Here is a 22032-nt window from a genome sequence, read left to right as displayed (position 1 = left end):
AATCTGCATGATGATGAAGCTCACACGAATAAAACGGGCCTCATTGTGGGTCAACCTTTCACTCTGTGAGACTTGGAGCTCTGAATGCTCCTCAGTGCTCAGCCACCCGTGAAGACATGCACCCCGGCTGGCTCACACCACACATGAATTTCTCTGGGATCCGGGTCCATGCCCAGGCCCGATCCCAACTAACAGCAAGTAAAGCAAAGCTTGGTCTGACACCAGAGGAATGAGAGCAGATTAGGTCAAATGGGTGTGTGTGGAGCGGACCATATGAGGAATGACTCACTGGTGTCCGCTGAAAGGGAAAAAGTAAGCTAAATAGTATAGCATCTAAATAGTCCAGAAACATGTTTGTCATGCTCATGGAGAAAACATCCACTGTCTTGGGAATTGAGATTCTTATAAACATTACTTTGGCAATTTGCTGCAGTGAGTGAGTCTCATTCCAGAGAACCGATCACTGACCCAGATTTAAATACAGTCCTTCTTCGTAGGTCAGCCCGTCCGGTGTTTATCCTGACATGTTTGGCATGAATTTAAGCTATTGATTGGTTTACAGCAACTCTCCACAGAAAACCCATTATACAGATCTATTCATTTGTTTGCTGACCCATTTTCTCCTGTAGATTCGTGGAACAACGGGGTTAGAAACTCTGGACAGTTAAAAGTACAGCTACTAAAAAGCAAATGACCACAGGAATAAACTCCATGTCGCACTGGGTTTTCATTTATCCTGGCATCTTAAATCATCATAGTAGGACATGGAGAGCAAAGCGAAAAAATGACTCATAATGAGCCTCATCCTTCCTATTGTTCCATCAAAAAGCAATGAACAAGAGGTAAAAAGTTTATTTCTTTCCTGGTTCATTGTGTAAAGAGCAGAAAAAAGCAAATCACAGGAAATCAGCTCAGTCTTTGACCAGAGTAAAGGTTAGAGGTAGAAGTGGAAGTCCTTTAAAGCCCCTATTTTAAGATGTCTTACTGTCTTTAATGTTTCACTCCACTTTTGGATGTTTATAATCCAATTTCTGTTTATACTTCAGTTAAAACTATTTTATTTTCTAAATGAGTAATGATTATTGTCATGTTTCTGAAGTATAATGTTGAAACCTACATGAAAAAATGTGAAACTTTGAAGTGGAACAAACAACATTTGCAAGATATTTCATATGAAACACAAAAAGATGCACTTTAAGCCTACATGAAGACATCCAGTAATGTTTAAATAGACATTCTTTTCAGATGTTATTAAAGCTTATATATATTTTTGTGGCCTTTATAAGCCTTGGACTGTCTTTACAACATACCAACACCAAACCTCAGAAACATTATGTTGAAGCCAATATGTACACTTCTTTGTGGTGTAATATATTATCCTATAATTCACAGCATTTTATCTCAGACACAATTTTTTTTTCTTGAACAGAAAAAATATATAATACATCTAATTTATGTAGTACAGTAGCAAAGATTAAATATATAAACTATTGAGTTTTGACCAGAAGCAGAAACAGTCTTCATAACTTGGCATCCCTACCATTTCTCCAGTTCTAGGTTTATTTTTTTCTCCTCAGTACTTTACAAAAAAATGCCCAAAATATTTGACTCAGTACTTTTTAATTGCATGTTTCTACAATCATGTTAGGTCTGGATATGGAATAACATTCACATGGAGAAGCCTGGCACCCATTTTATTCCTCCTCTTAAAAAATTACTTCAAGACCTTGACAACCTTGACTTCCTGGCATCTCTGCAGCCACTGTGGTTTTGGCCGACATGTTGCAGGCAGAATAAGACACACACACATGCTTCCTATCATCCAGACCCTCTAACTCACTTGAGATTTTGGACGCTGCCACAGTGGCTTGGACAGGCAGAATGCCATATCACATTAATACATAAACCTACAGCTTTAAAAATGTCTAATTAAAATCTAATCTCAATCCAAAGTTAGAAACTCGCCATGAAACCAACATCAAATCAAAACAAAAAAATATGAATTATTTGTTGCATTCTATTTCCCTACATGCAGAACAAACCACCTCTTCAGAAACAATAAATAGTCCTTATATAATTGTTTGTTTCTCTTTCAGTCTGCTCTAAACATTTTAATGATGTCTCTTGTCTGTAAGAGCATTTGCTGTGATTGTAGTCCACCACAGTGAGATTACAGAGCAACTCAATCAGTAACAGACATTGAAAGAAAACACATCTGCTTCAGAAAAACAAAGCCACTGCTCTTTTTTCTCAAGTAACCTAGTGTCAATTTCTGTTATAAGAAGTAATGTTATAATTCTGCATTAAGTTTGTAATGTTCTGGCAGAAAAAAATGAGAGAAATGAGTGGCAGAGCACGCTATATGTCAAGAAAATCAGTGGTGTAAATGGATAAGTTCACCCTTTTCGTAATATTGCAGTTTTGGTCCTTTGGGTTTTCTGCCATAGGCCATTTTGTATCAATCACACTTCAATTCATAGCTATTTGAGGGGTGTTTCTTTCTTTTCTACATTGTACTTTTAGTGCAAGGCAAGAACATTTAGGTACATGTAGGTAGTTGACTCCAATAAATAACAATATGCAACAGTGAGACCATTTAGGATTATTTTGGTTTGATCTGGGGTTACAGTCAGTTATGGTTTAGAAGAGCTAACTGACCAAAACAAGGGTAAGGACCAATACAAAGTTACCAGGCAATACTATATAACTGAATTGAATTAGATGTGAAATTTAGATTTTTTTTTTGTGAGCATTTATTTCTATCTTTATTTTTTCTATAGTTTATTACAACTGTTAATTACAAGGACAAATAACTTGTAATTGGTCACAATGGTTGAAGTGCATGAGCAAAGCATGGCTTGACTATAAGTACTTATAAGTAAGTAAAAGGGAAGTAGGAAGTACAAAACATAGGTAAGAACCGGTAAACCAACCCTGAGACTTTTTAAAAAATAAACCCACCAGATACATTGTTATGTGGCTGTAAATTCACATGCCTTTTCAGATTGAGTCACTTTACACTTCCTGTTATTTTAGATGCTGCAAGTTTGGGTTTGGGTTCTAAAATCTGGTAAACTGAAGTTAGAGTGACTGGATAGCAAATAACGCGATGGAAGAAAACTTTCATTTCCAGCCTTGTTGCACTGTGCATGTGAACACAGAGTAGCACAATAGAGACATAATGAAGTCCAAAGCTCTTGAGACAGCAAGGGTTCTGGACTCTCACCCTCCTCTCCTCCCACCCCCCAGCTGCTGGGAATCTCTTCTCTCTGCTACACTCCTGTTTGTCCCATTGTCCCCCACCTCACGCTGCCAACCTCTCACCCTTGACCTTAAAATTCAACCCTTTTCAAAACCCTTGGGTCTTTTACCCAACCTTTATTAGGTTGAGACCCCTCTCCTTTGTGCCAGCTCGACTTCTCCATCGAGGGTTTGTTGACAGCTCTATGACAACAAAGCGGCTAATACGCAGATCACTTTAATGCCATTGTTGCATAAGGCTCCCCTGGAGTCTCAAAGATGAAATCATATCCTGGTAGTACACAGGAGTAACCTGAACCTGACACCTCAACCCTACCAGAAGAGTGTCTATCCCTTTAAATATTGATACGTTTCTTAATTATTGGCAAATATATAAAAAAGTTGGAGGATAAGAACTTCCTAGACCAACTCCTGGTTTATGACTTGGCCTAAAAGTTGGCCAGTTCATTCCTTTATTGATTTGATGGACAGCTGTTATATATATATATATATATATATATATATATATATATGTTTGGGGACTTATTTTGAAGTAAGAAAAGAAGCCATTCTTGAATTGACCTACAATACTGATAGGTACAATGCAATCTCAGATGCCTTCATCGCTATTAAACTGCTTATCTGACAGTATTTTAGTACTTCAGTTCAAGAAGATTCTTGAACATATTTTGAGAGAAACATGACATCACTAGCCACTTAACTGGGTGCAACCTTTGAGTACTGGTTTGGACTCCCTTCTGTTTTCAGAACTGCCGTAATTCTTTATGGCATAGATTCAAGAAGGTGTCAAAAAATATTCAAAAAACAGGAATAACAATAAATATCCAAAAGTTTTAAGTTGGGTGTTTTTGGAGTTATTTTTGTTGCTGGGCACCCATTTCCCATCCCCATTTTTTACATTGGAGTTGTGCACACTTTCCTCCTCATCAGAAAAATATTCCTCAGTTTTGCCCATATTGATATCATAGCATGATAATAGTTACGAATGTGCTTTTGATTTGTAAGCTGTACATCTATAATTCAAATCTCTGGTGATGTTCTTTCACTTCTTAAAATGGCCTTGATTGGATTAAGATCAGGAGATTGTGGAAGCTAATGGAGTGAAATGAGCTCATTGTTATATTCAAGAAACCAGTTTGACAAATGGTGCTTTATCCTTCTCTAAGAAGCCATGAGAAGATGAGTACAGCATGAACAAAATGGGATGACCATGGTCAACAACAATCCTCAGGTGGACTGTGGAGTGGATGCACACTTGGTACACATTGTTCCAAATAAATATGCCCAATACGATTACATTACCAGAATGAGCCTGAAGTAATGATGCAAGGCTGACAAATGCTTTCATGTTCACATCCAAAGCCTGAAACTGAGACTCTCCAAACTAAGCAACATCTTTCCAATCTGTTCAAGAGTTTTGGTAACTCTGCACAAATTGTGGCCCATTTTGTGTCATTAGTGGATAGGAGTGTCACCAAGATCTTCTTCTGCTGTAGTCAATTTGTTCCCAGGTTCAATAGGTTGTGCATTTCTAGGTGGTACTGTGAATGTTTTGGTTGTAACGAGATGTTTGAGCGGCTGTTGCCTGTCTGTCATCACAAACTAGTCTGTTCATTCTCCCCTGACCTTTGACATCAAAAAGGCATTTTCATCCACACAGCTGCTCCTCTTTTTTTTTCCTGGGCGGTTCTCTGAAAACTTGAAAAATGGCTGTGAGTGAGAATCCCAGTAGATTAGCAGTTTCTGAAATACTCAGGCCAGCCCATCTGACACCTAAAACCCATTTCTTCCCTATTTCATCTTCACCGTGTCTGATTGTGTAAATGCAGTGTTACAGGCATGCCATTGGCAGGTTTGTTATTTGTGTTATTGTGTTGTCAGTAATTGACTGAAAGATTCTGTACTGACGGCAAATTCTTTAAAACATAACTTGAAAACTTCGGCATCTTTGTGAAAACAAAAATTGGAATTTCTAGTTTTAGTTTTTTCTTTACTGCCCAATCCTCTGTAATCATATTTACAAAGCTTCTGTTTGCATGTTTTAAATATTTTAAATTAAGTATCATTAGAGATATGGCAAAAAGAAAATGTTCAACATGAAAAACATCAGGCAATTCTCTGAAAAAGCAGCTACAGGAAGACTAGTTTCAATTGAAAAACAACATGTCAGGTGCAAATCTCTTTCCACTCATATTCACACTTTATATTAGTGTTAGCTCACTTCCAGAAGGTTTGAAACTTCCTCAGCTCTAAAGATTTCTTTATAGCTGTTGCTGTTCTACTGTTACAGTATTTATTCTTTTCCCATACACTAAAGGTCAAAAGCCAAGATGACTTAAGAGACCCTTAAATAGTGTCATTACAATATTCCTACAGCGAGCCAATCCCAACTCTAGTCTGCGTGTTGTTGTAGAGCTAAGCTGTTTTTCAGACAGAAACATCTGGGATTTCCTCTGACCTGAAGCAGCAGTTAGCTGGTGTTTTTTTCTCCTTTGCTTTGCAGTAACTTTTGCTGAGTGACACAAAATATCCTAAAATAAGTATGTGATGAAATAATCAAACATCACTATACTCTTTTTCCATTTTTTAGCAGTCTAATTAAATTAAAATCCATTCTGTCACATCTCCAACCAGTCTGCATTGAAACCTACCCAAACATTCTCCCTGAGCTCTTATATTTCCTGCAGCTGTCTCGTTATAAAAGCTCAGCTATTTCAGATTCTCATCTGCTTGGCAGAAGTGACTCTTCCTGTCTATCAATCCCATCTTTGAAAGATAATAAACAGGCTATGCAAATTCTCATTTGTAAAACTTTGTCTTGGTGAGAAAAAAAAAAATCGGGATGGAAAGAATGACTCCTCTAACTAATATAATCTGTCACAACAAGAGAAAAAATTAGTCATGCTCATTTCCAACATCTTGTGTAACCCAAACACCAGTCATTGCAGAAATATCTTCACAAGATTTGTTATAGGGCCTATGAAGCAAACTTTAAATATCTGCATCAGGAATGTATCCTGAATTCCTTCTATGGAGCTGTAGAAATATTCATATGGGGCTGTGAGGGTATTCATTTAAATCGCTGCTCAATTCGACCCCACTGTTGCGTTTGGCCGCCTCCCCGTAGTCCCCGGCTGTCTGGCAAGGCTCTTCGCATGAAGACCATTTCTCACTGGTGTGCCGGGGTACCCCAGATGCTTTTGTCTTACGGTTGTTTAGCAGCCGCGTTAAAGGGCTGAGGACAAAGACCTATCTGTGGAGACTTGAATACACTCAGCAGGCACATAGCCAACAGCTCAATCCTATAGGCTCCCACAGCTGAAAAGCAGACTAATGCATTCGGTTTTCACTCCTGACAGGGGATCTTGCAGGGAAGAGAGCTGGGGGCCCTTTTCTTTCTCATAAGATCACCTTAGTAATTTTACATGCAGCTTGTGGTCACACAAATCCCAGAAATAAGGTCACAAAGTAGATTTTGAACAATTATTTTAATTCAAATCAACTAATATTAATTTCTAGTGTTTAATTAGGTCTGATCTACCAAGTTTGATTTTGAGCAATTCCAATTATTTTGTTCTAAGGACTAAAACACATAAAAAAAAGAGAGAAAGACTGTGGTATAGATCCTTTGAGAAAAGTAGTAATTTTGAATTTTCAACAGAAAACAAATAAATTACACAATCATCCCAAATTATGCATCAAAAGATTTGCCCTAAAACTTTTGTGACTTTTTATTAAACTTTAAAAAGTGCATAAAAGTACATAATGTTGATTGTCTTAGTAAAAACTGAAAGTGGTGGGAGGTCTAAATGTTTGATTTTCAGTATTTGAGCAGCCAATCTTTAATCATAGCAGATCAAGGGAAATCTGGCCAATCCAATCTGACCAAACGAATCTGTGCAGCTGTACTTACAAAATAGCAAATGGTAAAACAATAATATTGTTATTTTAGAATGTCTTAATCTAAGCCTAATGTACATACTTCTGGGGACAAAATAATAATGAAAAAACAATACTTATTCTTACATCTTTCAGTACCGTTTTGGAATTTGAGTAAAGGAGAGAGTGAGCATGCACTCAACTGCAAACATAAGACTTGTCAATCAAAGTTGCTCAACTATTGCCTTTGCTGTCTTGTTTAATAACGCAGATGTATTCAGAACCACAGTTTAATAAAAAAGGGGCTTGACAAGAAGTATGAAGACATTCATTGGTCTTTGTGGTTAGGGTACTCAGAATAATAAACTGATTAGAAAACAATCTGGAGCTGCTGAAATATTTACATATGTTCTACTTGGTTGAGACAGCTAATGGTGTGCATGAAAGCATGCAAGACACCACTTTTGTTGGAGGCCATTTTAAGCCTACTGGGAAATAAAACCAAAGCAAGTTATAATAAGCCGCACAAGTGACACCATTGGAGTGGAAAATATACAGTCACTGTAAAAAAGGATAATTTGGTTTGCCTAAATAAATTACCTTAGTAATGATTTCACAAAATTAGTTTTGTGAAATCATTATAGGCAGTCAGTATGTTGCTCTGAAACAGAAAACAATTCTTTGAAAAAAAAATTATGTTCTAAGAGTCAAGATAATCAAGAAGTCAAAGTTGGTGTTTTTTTCTCTTGTCTTTCCACAGCCATCACCTTTTCACTGGATGGTCATACTGGAGACACTGTTGGTCCAAAGTTGACATCTAGTGTCATAATATTACATCAAACAAACTAAATAAGATAGTTTTTTTCTATATTGCTAAAAATATTTTTTCCCCATAGCATTGCTTTTCTATTATATATTTTCTGTGGTTTAGACATGTTAACATTTGTTTTGAAACATTTGAAAATGTTCATAGAACCAACATGGTGTTAAATCTAAACTAGTACTGATTTCTATGTAGATAATTATTAAACCTGCAGTAGGTAATTTTTATATAAATATCTTCTTTTTACATATTTGTTGAAACTATCACTATATCCTATCACTATATTACTATATTATCAGTAAGACAGACAATTTGTGAAATAAAAAATTAAACTCCTCTGGGGGAGGAATGTCTCACCATTGTCAGCCACGGTCGTGTACGTGATGCTCACAATCTTCCCCCGTTTAGCGCGTGGCATAGTTCAAGCTCAAGATTTCTGATTGCTGCAGCTGTGCTAATGGCGGAGAATTAATGTAACATTACAGGAGAACTGTCAATTTCTACAGTTCTTTGCAGGTCCTGCAGTAGGGGAGGAGCTGTGGAGGTCTCATTGTCACCCAACAGAGCAAGAGGGAGGGACCTGTGAGGTGTGCTAGTTCAAACTTTCAGATTAAGTCCACAGATTTCTCAGAAGTCCCTAATGCTGCTTTAAGTGACACCAACGTCACAATGGCTTGGATGTTAAAACAATAGTTTATGCAGTATGTTCTTACACCACATATCTACGCACAGAAATACAGTAACTACTGGCAACAGCTTCACTGAACACCTCAAAAGCAAAAGTTTGGAAAGAACATCAAATTCGTACAAAAAATGATCAATTTCATTAATATACTTATCAACCACCATAGATTATATAAAAAGTCACCCTCAATCTTTTTACAGATGAATTTTCTGGTTTTCTTCAAAGTAGGCTCCTCTGTATCAAACAACAGCATTGCGTAAATGAATATGCAAACTGGGATTTTCTTTTTAATTTTGCAACAAAGTTGTAACTGTTGCAAATCTCCCCAAAGCCAAAACTCAGGTCTTATGTTCTTCTGTAACGTTTATTCAGCTACAGTCTGCATATCTGTGGGTGAAATGGTTCATATCAATGAAAGCAGAGTCAGTCATACTGCAAATGCATCCTAAAATTCATCAATCCATTCCATCGTTTATGAAAGAAATTGTGAACATAAACTTATAGGTGCTGCCATAAGTTTGACATGTAGTGTAATCCGAGTGCTTGTAAAAGAAAATTGTACATTTTAGAAAAAAAAGAAAAACATTACAGTTGATTTTATTAGCGAAAGAATATGAGTAAATAAGTACAAACAGTCTTTTTATCTATTCATTTTAGTTCTGAGCAAGATGTGGCTATCATAAGCAGCACAGAGAGCAGAAAGTAGTGCAACACTGCTGAATGCCTGCTGGAGCAGTGAATAAACGTTCATCAGCTGCAGCATCTCTTCGCTTACCGTGACCCATTATTTCCACCAGGCCTTCTGGAACAATCATCTGACTGTGAACACAACAGTGATCGAAACTGCTGCTCCACTAACAAGGACCCCCATTTTGCTCTGAATACATGAAGTGATGCCAGCAGGATGTCAAACTGAAAAGGAAGCTGTATTCGTCAGCCGAACTCTGATAATCAGATCTGTTCTTAAATCTGTAGATAATGACCAGATTGTGTCAATTGAATAATTTATCCGATACAAGACTACAGCTGCCTGTGCCTGTCATAAAACTTTGCTCTTTTTGCATAGAGAAGATATTTCCAGTGCTAACCTTTAACAATATAGATGGCATAGTGAGTGTGACACTTTGATAAGTATTAGGATCCTCTGAACTATTTAATATTTGTTCACATTAAAGCTGCAAATTACATAATATTTTATTGTAATTGATGTCATAGACCAAGACACAGTAGTGAATAATTTGAAGAGGGGATGAAATACATGGCCTTAAACACGTTTTTACAAATTTAATTTTTTAAAAAAGAGGTTAGAGGGAGCTAAATTCAAAATAATGATACACTCCAGAATGAAATTTGTAAAAAAAAAAAAAATCAAGTCTGCTGATGTTTCTGAAAGTAAAAGCAACAAAACATCACTCACACACCACCTTCCTCCGCTGTGTACATTAGCTTTTCAGTGATGGTGGAAGCCCATGCGTAAGCAAGAATCCAACCAAGAAACCTCTATTTCTATCATGTCACAAAGCCCAATGGCTCGCTTTGTTGTCTGAGGACTTATATGCTCAGCAAATTAACATGACTGATCTGGCAGACCTGGAGGACTTGGAGAGCTCAGTGAAGATGAAAGAAACCCAGAAGAAGGAAGACGGGAGATTTCAAGGGAAACAAAGTGGACCAGCAGGAAGAGGAGGAGACGAATGTGAATAAAGTTTTTGATAGAACTAAAATGTGTCTTTTTGCAACTGCACGGCTGCAGAAAGTCCTCAGACGGGCCTTGTCGGTTGTACAATAACCTAAGATGCTCAGTCACATGCGATGCCAAATGGAAAGAGGCCCAGAAATCACATAACTATGACAGCGGCAAGCTCATTATGGAGAATATTCGCTGTAATTAATGACTGCAAAGCAAAGACGGAGAGCAATTTGCAGATTATTGATGGTGACATAAAAATGTTAGGTCTTCAAAGGTTAACAGATAGACTGGAACATATTTCAAATTTGAAATTCAAAGATGGCCTGAAAAGATCTTGATTTAAATAGCAACGCTACTACTGCTCTCCACAACCACTTACCATCCCCACAGCAACTCATTCTCCAAGCCTGTTTATTACTGAGCTTTGAGAAGAGGAGCATGTGCTTATGACCTCCAATTTGCCTCTGAGCAGAAGAATCATGAGTCAACTTAAAGTAGGAAGAGCTTATCTGACTCTCTGTTTTTGCTCTGCCCTAGACTGACAATTTGCTGTTGTGCCAAAGCGCCTGGCTTGCCCAGCACTACCGGTCACAGGTCTTTCCTCCCCTCAGACTCAGGATGCAAGGTCACAGCACATACAGTTCACTGCAGTGACACGTCCCAGATACCCTCAGCACAGATGAACAAAAACATGTGCAATATAGAAGAGCCCAAGACAAACAACAGATCAGAAACAGCAAGAGACAAAGCCTGAGCTAGTGTGACTAATTCAGCCCATCAAAGGACCCGATTTAGCAATGAAAGCCTCACGTTAGTCATGGAAATAATTTATGATGCAAAAATTAACCTCAAGTCAAAATCAGTTCTTGGTTTCACTGTCTGCTAAACCACGAGCCATGCGTGACGTCAATGTCTTCATCTGTAGCCAGTCCATGAGGGCCTCAAGGTCTTGCTGCAACCAGTTGCACGCAGGCCATAATTTTAGGATCACACGAAATGCAAGTGTCAAATTTTAATGTCCCATCCCACAAAACTGCTATTCAAAATGGTGGTACTAAAGACGCAGGCCAGATAAAGAGGACCGCAAGTCCTTCAGCGAGCAAGAGAACAAAACAGATGTTTGTTTTGGGAGATACAGTACAAGGAGATTCCAAAAATATGCAAACTACAGATGAAATCCCAAGACCCTGTCTCATGCATCCACAGAGGTATAACAAGTCACATACAACTTATGGAATATAACAATACAATGCTTTATCAAGTTCAGAGAACCCTAAAGCACTCCACACAATATTCAGTCATTCACACATTTACATGCTGATGGTGGAAAGCTACTGGATCGTAGCCACTCCTGCCCTGGGGCAGGTGAAGTGTCTTGCCCTGGGACACAATGAAAGAGCCAGACAGAGTGAGAATTGATCAGGGGGATCTGGTGAAATTGGAGAGAGGAAATATATTTTGGGATATTCATGAACTAGAAAAGGTCTGAAATCAGCTGCCGTATTCAGCTTCTCATTGGAGTTCAACTGGTACATGAGCACAATTGCGATCACAGCATATATCGTACTTGATTAGGTCAAACAGCTACTTGTAAAAAATAACTCAAACTACCTTTCTGTTTGAGTGACAGCTGGCCTGCCAGATTGCAAGCACTATCTCTCTACTTGATGACGTGGAAAAAACATCAAAAACGGTTTCAGCAGCTAAGCTACGAAAAAACTGAGTAGGCTTAAATTTTGAATTACTGAATTATTTGTCTAACTACACGACAAAAATACCATGCAAGATGTTTCATATGTTTCCACTAAAATACAAAAACAAGTTATTTTGTAGAGAAGACAAAATCACCATAATTTACTCTATTTGACTGACAAAACCTAAAATTAAAATATCCCCTTACTTTAGACAGGAGCTAGAAAATGTGTTCACCGCCACTTAGCAGCATGGCATTTCACCACACCCATAGTGATTCTGCCCAGACTGGTAGTAAGTTTACTTTGACTTATAGTAGTATCTACTTGGGTTATTGAAATCCTACCCACACCAGCAAAGCAAATTTCTCACCTTATTCAAGTTGAATCTGTGTGTTAAATTGAAATATTACATTTTGATCAAGTTGTGCAGAGCATTCAGCAACCATATCAGCCCATATTTCTTAAACAAAGTATAATGGCTGTTAACATGCTGGCATTATGTAAATTGCCCACAATTAAATCGGAGGCCCAGTTTTCTGCTTCCCATCCACCACCATGTTTTAACTATGGCCAGGTTTCAGGACAGAAAAGTTTTGTTTTTCCTGGTTTTTTGCAATCAGTGGTAACCGGATAAAGAGAAACTGCTGAAATGTTTGTTTTTTGATTGACATCTGGAGTAATGAAAAACTGCTTCTCAAAATCCGAGTTATTACACACTTAAGAGACATCAGTTTGGATTCTTAACAATTAGAAACACTACAGAAACAATGTTCTTCAAATGTGCCCATGGCTATTCTGGAGGAGCTGCGGAGATCAAAATCTAAGGTAAAAACATCTGTCAACAGAAAAATTTTTAGTTTTGCACTCAAGTATATATGGCTTACAAGGATGAGTGGCATTCATGGACTGTCTTAATAAAGCACCTTTCAAGTCATACTGACCCCTCAAAGTGTTTTATACAGGAAAATCGTTTACCCATTTGCACAAATTCACACACATTCATAAACTCATATGCAGATTGTAAATATCTTGGGGTTAAGTGCCTTGCCGAGTGGCACAGTGACATGTGACAGGAGGAACTGGAATCAAACCTAAAATCTCCCAATTGTAAAACAACTCCTCTATTACTGACCTATATTAAATCCTTTGTTCTACTTGTAAAACTCTGCATGGCCACCCCAAAGGCAAAACACGGTAGTGGCAGGAAGATGGATTGGGGAGTTTTTGTTTGGCTCCAAGTCAGTGTTGAAGGGAAGATAGTTCAAACTAAATGCAGGGTATTTTAATAATTAGAAACCTCAAAGCAACATGGTGTTCTCAAAATGCTCCCAGTTGGGACCACAGAACTGAACACTGAAGGCTTTCTCTGGGTTGAATACAGCAGATTGAAGACAGGTTATCTTCTCGCAACCTTCAATCAAAGTAATGCATGATTAAATCATCCAAAGAAAGGATAGAGAAGACACTCAGGGCCTAAAACTCTCCTCTGAGAGGTGAATGCCATTTCAAAAATCAAATCAGATGCAAGTTATTTAAGTTCAGCCCCAAGCACAATCAGCTTTGTGATATCCTGTTTATTCTGGGCTGGACTCTTATCATGCTCACAGTTAATCAATTTTCTATTTCTCATGAAACAGAGAACTAAGATTACCAGAAGGTTTTTTTGTTTTTACAGCACCAAACGAGTTTTCACATTCACAACAGACTACACTGCTTTATCATAAAAACCCTTTGAGAAAATTTGAATATAAAGCAGACAATGCACAAAGGTTGATTGCTATGCAAAGTAATATCCTCACTGAGATGGAGAATGAGGGTCTGTGGGGAATTGGTTCACAGGGCATCCGCTATGAAACTTGCAGTTCAGTGAACTTCTCTCTCTACATTAAGAGCCACTGAAGTCGCACAAAGGAGCGGCTCCAAATTAGGAGCACAAAGGCGCTTCTGTGAGAGCTTCAGAGTGAATTAATGAGCATTGATACACTTTCTCACAGCGTTCTTCCCTACAGCCTCAGCTCCAGCGTGTCGAACAACATCAGCTATTAAAAGATTACCGAACCCAGCTCAACCACTCGAAATGATACAGTTATTAAATCGATTTGTTCTATCCTGTATGTGCTGCGTCTCAGTTTACCACAGTTTCGACATGAGTGAGAAGTTTCCAAACATTAATCTGCCACACCTCAGGTTTGGAGCACAGATGGTCAACACTTGGAACTCATTTAAAGATGGGACCGTCTCCTTTCTAACTCCAGACTGCAGTTTATGAGCTTTCAAAGCACGCAGGCTTCAAGATGTTTCCAATAAAAATCTCCCAAGGTATAGATATTAAAGTTTTTTGTTGGGAAAACATTATAATAACTTTTTATTTTCATTAAAATTATTGCAATGCCACGCCCTAACTCATCTCAACCAAATTTAAGAAAAAAACATTAGCACTGTTAAACAAAAAAAACTGCCCAAGGTTTTGCCTTTAAATGTTGCAAGAAAGTGAAAATGTTTGGAAGGAAAAGATAAAAGAATAAGAGACAAAAGAAAATTGTGCCCAGCAGTGTTTTTGCCGTTTTATGAGGGGATAACCAACTTTAAAAAATCATAATGTCCATTTCAACTGAAATTGTAACATGATTTTAAAGAAAGATAGTTATTTATTGACTTTAAGGCATGGAGTTTATAAATTTAAATTTAGAAAACAAGTAAAAAATATATAGGTTTTTGTTTGTTTTGTCCATAAATGTTCCCTTGTATATGAAATTATCTCTAATTTCATGTACAAACTCGTTTTTGAGATAGTTGGTCAATTTCTCCAACCGCCATTTCATGCTCTTGCAGTTTTGGTTGTTTCATACATGTACGTTTTTCACAGACAAAACTAAAACATAATGGCCATGTGATCATTTGTAGCCACTTAGATAGAGTCCTACTCTCGCTCATATTTTTTGAACTGATTTAATCTTCCTTCCCTAAAAATGTTTTACCACACACAAAAAAAATACCTAAAATGTTAATTTAATTATACTAGAACTGTATGTGGCAAAGCAACACAGTCAAAAAACTGGAGGAAGAGGTTTAGGACACATGCTTGCTGTTGTGTCTAAAATACTTGGTGTGTACGGTCAGCTTAGATGTGGGACGATGGCATAATTTTCAAAAAGTTGCATATGTGTTATCTAAATAAAAATAAAAAACTTCACAGTAAAATGAAAAAAAAAAAAAAATCTTTGAAAATCTAGAAAATTCCGTCTGGAAGAATATTAGTTCCTTAAAATATATGAAACAGATATTTTTATTGGCCCAGGTCAGCCCATGCTGAAGACCGCCCCTATCAACTCCCGGTGAACAGGAACCAGAGCCAAAATAAATAGAAGTAGGCTGCAATGCAATGCATGAAATTAAACTGAACATGAAATTTGAGCATTTCACTTTCACATATAAATTCGGGCATTTGGGCAAAATAATCTCAGGCCCCATTGGTTTCATGTCTAGCAACGCCCCTGACTAAAGTCAATCAGTTCTGCACTAATGATCAATAGATGCTGATGAAAAAGGGCGTTGCCAAATTGAAAATAGGTTTTCAGCGAATGTATTGTCTTTGTGTCCGTCTGTCTGCAGGGAACAGTGAAGACAGTTCGCTGACCTGAAGTTAACACCTCCACGCATTCGCTCAGAGTTGACTGGAGGAATCTCCATAATCTCCCTAATCGCTTTCCTCAACATCTAGGTTGCTCTAATGCCGATCCTCACGAAAGCGGGTCAGATAAACAGCCCGGTTCTGCTTCACAACAGAATCCTCGCTCCTGTCAAAAACAATCGGCGCGCCCCCACGAAAAGTTTGAGGAGCTGCGTGTTTTAACCCACGCTGTGAGCCCTAAAAAAAACCAAAATCTTCACAGGCTTCCAGGTTCACAACTTTACATGACGTCTTCGTTTTGACTTTCTTGAACTTACCCATTGTTGTCAAAAGTTTCCGAACGGGCACGAAGCGAAAAGCGATGAGCTGAGAAGTTGAGCTCCAGCTACAGTGTCGTCGCGTCCTGGGATGCACACTGACCGCAGCCTGCTCTGCTCCAACACTCACCCACCGCGTCCCGGTGGAGGAGGCAGCGTGGCTGACGTCAACACTGAGGGGATTACTGATGGGAGTCACAGGTTGGCCCCTCCCCACCAAGAAGTTTGGACCATCATTTGTTATGCTGTCATGTGCGCAAAGTCCAGTCTGACATTCCTTAGTTATCTCACACCAGAATGAGCAAATACATAGATCTATTTATTTATTTTTTTTGCCAAGATTGAGATCTGTTGCTTAAGCAAAGTTTCTTTTGTTTGTGCTACAGTGTATCTATACATTTTGAACTTTTCTCACATGCTGCAGTGTCACAACCAGTTGAGATGTAATGATATCGATCAACTCCAAGAGTGTAATTGTGAACCAAATTACTGAACTGATTGCATCCATCCATTTTCTAACACCCTTGTCCCTGGAGGGTTCGGGAGAGGTGTTGGTGCCTATCTCCAGATAACATTCCGGGTGAGAGGCGGGGTACACCCTGGACAGGTCGCCAGATTTACACCAAATTGTAAATTTGAAAGATTTGCAAAACCAAATTTTCCAACTGCTACAGCTGCAAGTCTTTTGCGAAAGTTTTTCCTTAGCAGCATTGCAGCTCCAAAGATGGGACTTATTACCTATCCTCGTTTGCAAAATTGTTCAAGATCCGCTAGATAGAATGGAGGGTTTCTGTGGACATAAATTTGCAAGACTTGCCAATCTTTAATTGGATTTAGGTTTTCTTCCTGGATTGTCCACTATGTTGCTTCAGCTTCACCAACGTTCCCGTTCCTTTTTAGAAAAAGCATCTCCCAAAGCATAATGCTGCCACCGCCATGTTTCACAGTGGGAATGGTATGTTCAGGCTGATGTGGAGTGTTAGTTTTTGCTCAAACAGACGTACGTAGACAAAAAACATCTTCCCAGTCTTCACGAACTGCCCATTTCTGCATCTTCCTCAGCCCTGGCCTGTCTAATACGTTACTTGGTCTTTGTGATGCTGTGTGCTCCCTAGTTTTCATTAATAAACTTCTGAAGCCTTCACAGATCTGGTGGATTTATACCGAATTTATCTGTTTATTAATAAGAAACATTGAAATTACACAAAGTAGATTTTATTTATCTGATCATTTTTGATGGCAGCTGGTTACACTGGATTTCAGAGAAAAGGGGGCAGGATACAAATGTTTGCCGTTGCTTTCTGTTTTTATTCATTAAGAACTGAAAAACATGTATCATTTTCTTTCCACTTCACAATTATGGAGTCGTCTATGTTGGGTCATATAAAACCCCAAGGCAAAGGATCTAAAATAACAAAGAACTGGATATTGTTGAAACAACTACTACTGCAGGAACAGAAACCCCCACAAGCTGCAGACTCTGTAAGAACTCTGACCCAAGTCTGTGACACTCAGGGGTTGTCTTAAAATTTAAGTTGCACGGTTGTTTGTTTTTTGATTAATTTTTCTTTTTCTTTTTTAATGAAGGAGCACATGTTGTACAATGTCTTAAACTTTAAAAAGGTTTCTGTTGCACGTGTTAGCTTCATTTTCCACATCTGGATTTAAACTTATTCAGACTGATTTCAGGCCCCACTGCTTCCACGGCTGTTTGTCTGCAGGTTCCTGCTTTTATCCTGGAAAATTTTCCTTTAGGCCAGACAAAGGCAGGAAAAATAAACCAACTCAGTCTCCAAAGAGAGATAAATAAGAAACATAGAGTGACCACAATGACACAAAATGGCTACAAAGAGATGTACTGTAAATCAGCTAAAACGTAACACACAATAGTCAGAAAAATGCACAAAGCACTTCAATGAGACACATGACTCCCTTAAAGTGAAACAAATGACCACAAAGACATAGAAAAGACATAAAGAGTTAAGAAAAGTCTCCCAAATGAGTTGCAAAATGACCAAGACGGCTCTAGAAACATTCAGTACAATAAAAATGAGACATTAACAGCATTTAACAGATGCACAATGATGCTTTTTATCATTCACAAAAGCCAAAAATGAAATGGAAAACAGCCTGAGTAAATTCAAATTCTCCAAGAAATCAATAAATAAAACAAAGACTGCAAAATTGAAAAAACAAAAAAAAAAAGCACATCTATAATGAAATGAAACAAGATGCATCAAATGACCAAATATCATAAAGACATGCTTATAGATTATATTGTATTTATGTCATGGAAATAATAATGCTGTTTAATTATATTTTACACTGACATCATAATTTCCCATTCCTATAAATGTTTTCTGAGTTAATATGATCAGTCACAAAGAAAAAATGGTCAACTGGCCCATAACAACACCTCCACTTAAAAGCCAGATTTATTTAAAAATAAATCACCCCCCCCCCCCCCCGAACAAGCTGCTTTAAATGCCTAAACTTTCTGTTTTTAATTTTATTTAATTCTCTCATGCTTCATGTTACCTCTGTGAACTGTGAAGGAAAGGCAGGCTTTTGACTAAAGTGAGGTCCTACAAAGAAACAACACCAATCACCATCAATCCAGTGCGCTGGTATCCGGTACCCAAGGAGGTCTTAGTACCCCCCGCCCCATCCCAGTCCAATCCAGTCTTTTCAATGCTGGCCAAGTGGGCAGTTCTCACTGGTTTGTTTCATGGTCAAACAGCTATGGCATCTTCCCAAGATGACAAACTCAAAAGAGGCTGAAAAGCAAGCAGTTTTACCAATCAACTTTAGAGCTAAAACTATTGTGCTGTTATTTAATATGTATTATATTTTGATTTTAACACTTGAACATTTTTCTAAAACCATGTTTCATTTGTTCTACCCGTCATCAAGTGTTGATGTTAAGGTTTTCATATGTTATCTTTTTTTTCTAACTGTAAATATCTAAGTGGCAAAAAGATTTAGTCACTGAAATAGACCAAATTGAAACTTGCACTAATTTATCCACACATAAATTAGTAAATTTCCTTCACATGAAATGTACTAAATTGCTATTGTTTAACAAAAGTCCTATGATTTCTACCAAATAATGTATGTTCCCGGTAAAGCAGAGAAATGTCAGTCAATATCTGTGTCTGTGTTTGGGAGCTGCAGCAGGTCAGTGTGTCTATGAGGGCGCTGCTGAATAGAGGATCTGCATGGGAACCTTCCAGCAATGCACTGACTGATACAGCAGCTGGCAGACAGCAGGTATATTAGTGGACTATGTGAAAACAAAGCACATCAGACAATGCCTTTTAATCTATCATTATGCTTTAGGCCCATGCCATGTCATTCATGTAACAACATAAGTGGCATTTTAGTCCCTAGGTGGATTCTCAGCGATTCTAAGGAGGTTCATCTTTATTACTGTTGTTTCAAGGACCAACAAGGTGGCATACATTTGGAATGCATATATTTGAAACTAATTTTACAGTAAAGGCAAATTCAGTAAACCAAAACAGATACTTAGAATTTTTTGATGTGCCTAAACATCTATGTGGTATCTGGATATGTCATTAAATTCAAATTGTTCAAATTGTTAATTGGTTTGGGACACTTTGCTTTTATTGTGACTATATAAAGTCAAGGAACAATTCTTTAAACCGAGACATGTTACCATACAAGGCAATGTCAGAGATGTGGCAGAAAACAAAAGACACTATGGAGAGAAATAATGAGTAACAGGGAAAATAACATAAAACCTTTTAAGAATATTCTGGGGTTTTCAGCTCACGTACTTATTGCTTCACTTGATCGTCGCAAGGGCAATGTCCAATTATATCATATTGACAAATACTACAAATAAGTCACAAACATAATAGCAAAAACCATACCAGCAATAATTGGAGACAGAGCTTTTCTATGAGCATATTCCTGGCTGTACTTTATGTTATGTTCCTAATTAAGAGTAAGCACTGTGAAACAGGGTTGCTGGCAAGCATTAGGAGCTAATTGAGGCAATCCTGTGGCACCTAATTGCAAATAAAGAAAAGCTGCTGAAGCCCTACACCAAACATAACAGCCACTATGGTTACTAAGCAATGGGAAAATCGCAGACACTGAAAATGGGCTGAAAATGGGAGGTAGTTTGATGTGTGTCGAGAGCAAAGTTGGCAGTAGATCAAATGCCACAAAAATGAGTTGGACAACTCTGGCCTGCAGACGATCTTTAATATGTTACTTCATCACGTAGAACAACCAAATTTTAAAATCCCCAAAGCTTTAAAAAGAAAATAATAGTCTCAGATGATATAAATATAAACAAGAGGCAAATTGTAATACTTCCATCAAGTTATTTTAAGAGTTCCCCAGTGTTCCAACTGGGAATTTATATGACCCTGGTGGACAAATGTGGTAAAGATTAAATGTAATCAGTTCTAAAACCTTTGTCTGGTGATTAGAAAACAAAATGCAACCTGAATAAAAAAAGCTCCCCTTACCTGTTAGTTGCAAAGTTAGTTTTCTGGATGTGAGCAGAAAAAAGCTTAAAAGGTCGTTGTTGCTTTCAATTTCCAAACTGAATGTATTCCAGCTCAAATGTTTTGTGGTTTCTTCTGCGGGCAATTATTTGTACAAACAGAGTATAACATGGTCGATTTTATCAGTAATGAATGCAACAGAAGTTTTAGTTTGAGTTTGTCTGAGTCATCACTGATATAGAGATGTAAAAGCATTTTATGCTCTGACAATAACTTAAGACTTAAAGATATGCCTTTATTATTTTTCAAAACTAAAATAATCCACTTCAGAGTCTTCAGAGGCTGGATGCACTCCAATCTCTAATAGGGTGGGGTACACTCAACAAAGGTCAGCAGAAGTTTTTGGACACTTATAAAATGAGTTCATGCACATTTTGTTAATGTCAGCTAAAGGAAAACTCAATGGAAGAAGAAACCATTACATTTATGGGGATGGATGTGGCTAAACACATAGTTTTGTTAATGCCTTTGCAGACCTTGAACTTTTTGCATTTTGTCATGTTACAACCATCAACTTTTACTTGTTTTCTTGGGATTTTATGCGATAGATCAGCACAAAGTAGCACAAAATTGTGAAATGTAAAGCCTTCAGAGGTTTGCAAAAAACAAATAGGAAAACCAAGAAACTCAGAACATGCTAAAAATAGAAAGTTTTGGAGGCTTTTAAAGCAAGATTAGCCTCTTAAACAATGTTCCAAGTTGTTCCCCAGCCATTAATGGAGAACTGTTCAATATATCCTGCAAATGGAAAGAGCAAGACTCAACTGCAAACATGATCTTCAGACTAAACGTACATCCAGGAGAAGGAGAGCTTTAATTGGAGAAGCATCCCAGAGCCTCATGGTAACCCCAACAATCTGCAAATATATATATATAACAATATATCAACAGTATATACCACTATGGAGGAGCTTCAATGATCCACAGATCAGGGCGGCCCCCTTAGAAATATTGTTAGAGGCTGCAAAAGACTTGCTACTGAGCAGATGGTTCACCTCCTAAACAAAGATCTTAAACTCACAGCCAGAGTCTTTATCTGACTAATCTAAGGCTGCTCTTCTTCTTTTTCTGTCTTTACTTATGTCAGAGAATGTGAATTACCTTAATCCTTTAAATAACCTTCCCAGATCATTTTCTCTGTAATAAAATTCCTGTCAGCTTTCTGCACTGTACAAGCAAATTGGTTTATATGTGTTCAAGCACACAGCTGGGCACTTTTATAAACATAAATATTAATGTCTGCAGAGAAATTGTTCCTTATGAAAAAGCATGCGTCAACTACATGCTAGGACACTGCAGGTATGGGTACAAGTAAACAACGCAGTTGAAAATGAGAGAAAGAAAAGTTAGGAAACCAACTTTGACCTCATGTGGATTACTGTGGGGAATCAACATCTGGTTTTCCATTTTAGTAAAAAGGTTGAAAACATTGTTCCACTGCCATCTTAGGGGAGAAAAGGAAGAAATATGTTGTACACGTCTGTTTAGAAAGCCTTTTAAAATATGTTTAA

At 37.7% G+C, this 22032-nt stretch overlaps 1 protein-coding gene across 3 annotated transcripts in view; it reads right to left on the bottom strand.

Annotated features, from left to right (window-relative positions):
- The window catches only part of gpm6bb (glycoprotein M6Bb), a 37937-nt gene extending 21701 nt beyond the window's left edge, over positions 1-16236 (bottom strand). For 2 of the 3 annotated variants that reach the window (XM_028024025.1, XM_028024027.1), the window contains exon 1: positions 8321-8396. In XM_028024025.1, the coding sequence (XP_027879826.1) occupies positions 8321-8381 (61 nt within the window). In that variant the 5' untranslated portion in view covers positions 8382-8396. Of the gene's footprint in view, positions 1-8320; positions 8397-15980 lie in introns of those variants that run through there. The other variant, XM_028024026.1, reaches the window with a different exon arrangement.
- Between the last annotated feature and the right edge of the window lie 5796 nt (positions 16237-22032).

Source organism: Xiphophorus couchianus, chromosome 7 (genome assembly GCF_001444195.1).
Source record: "Xiphophorus couchianus chromosome 7, X_couchianus-1.0, whole genome shotgun sequence".
Classification (NCBI taxonomy): domain Eukaryota; kingdom Metazoa; phylum Chordata; class Actinopteri; order Cyprinodontiformes; family Poeciliidae; genus Xiphophorus; species Xiphophorus couchianus.
This window is presented reverse-complemented; position numbering and strand designations above follow the sequence as displayed.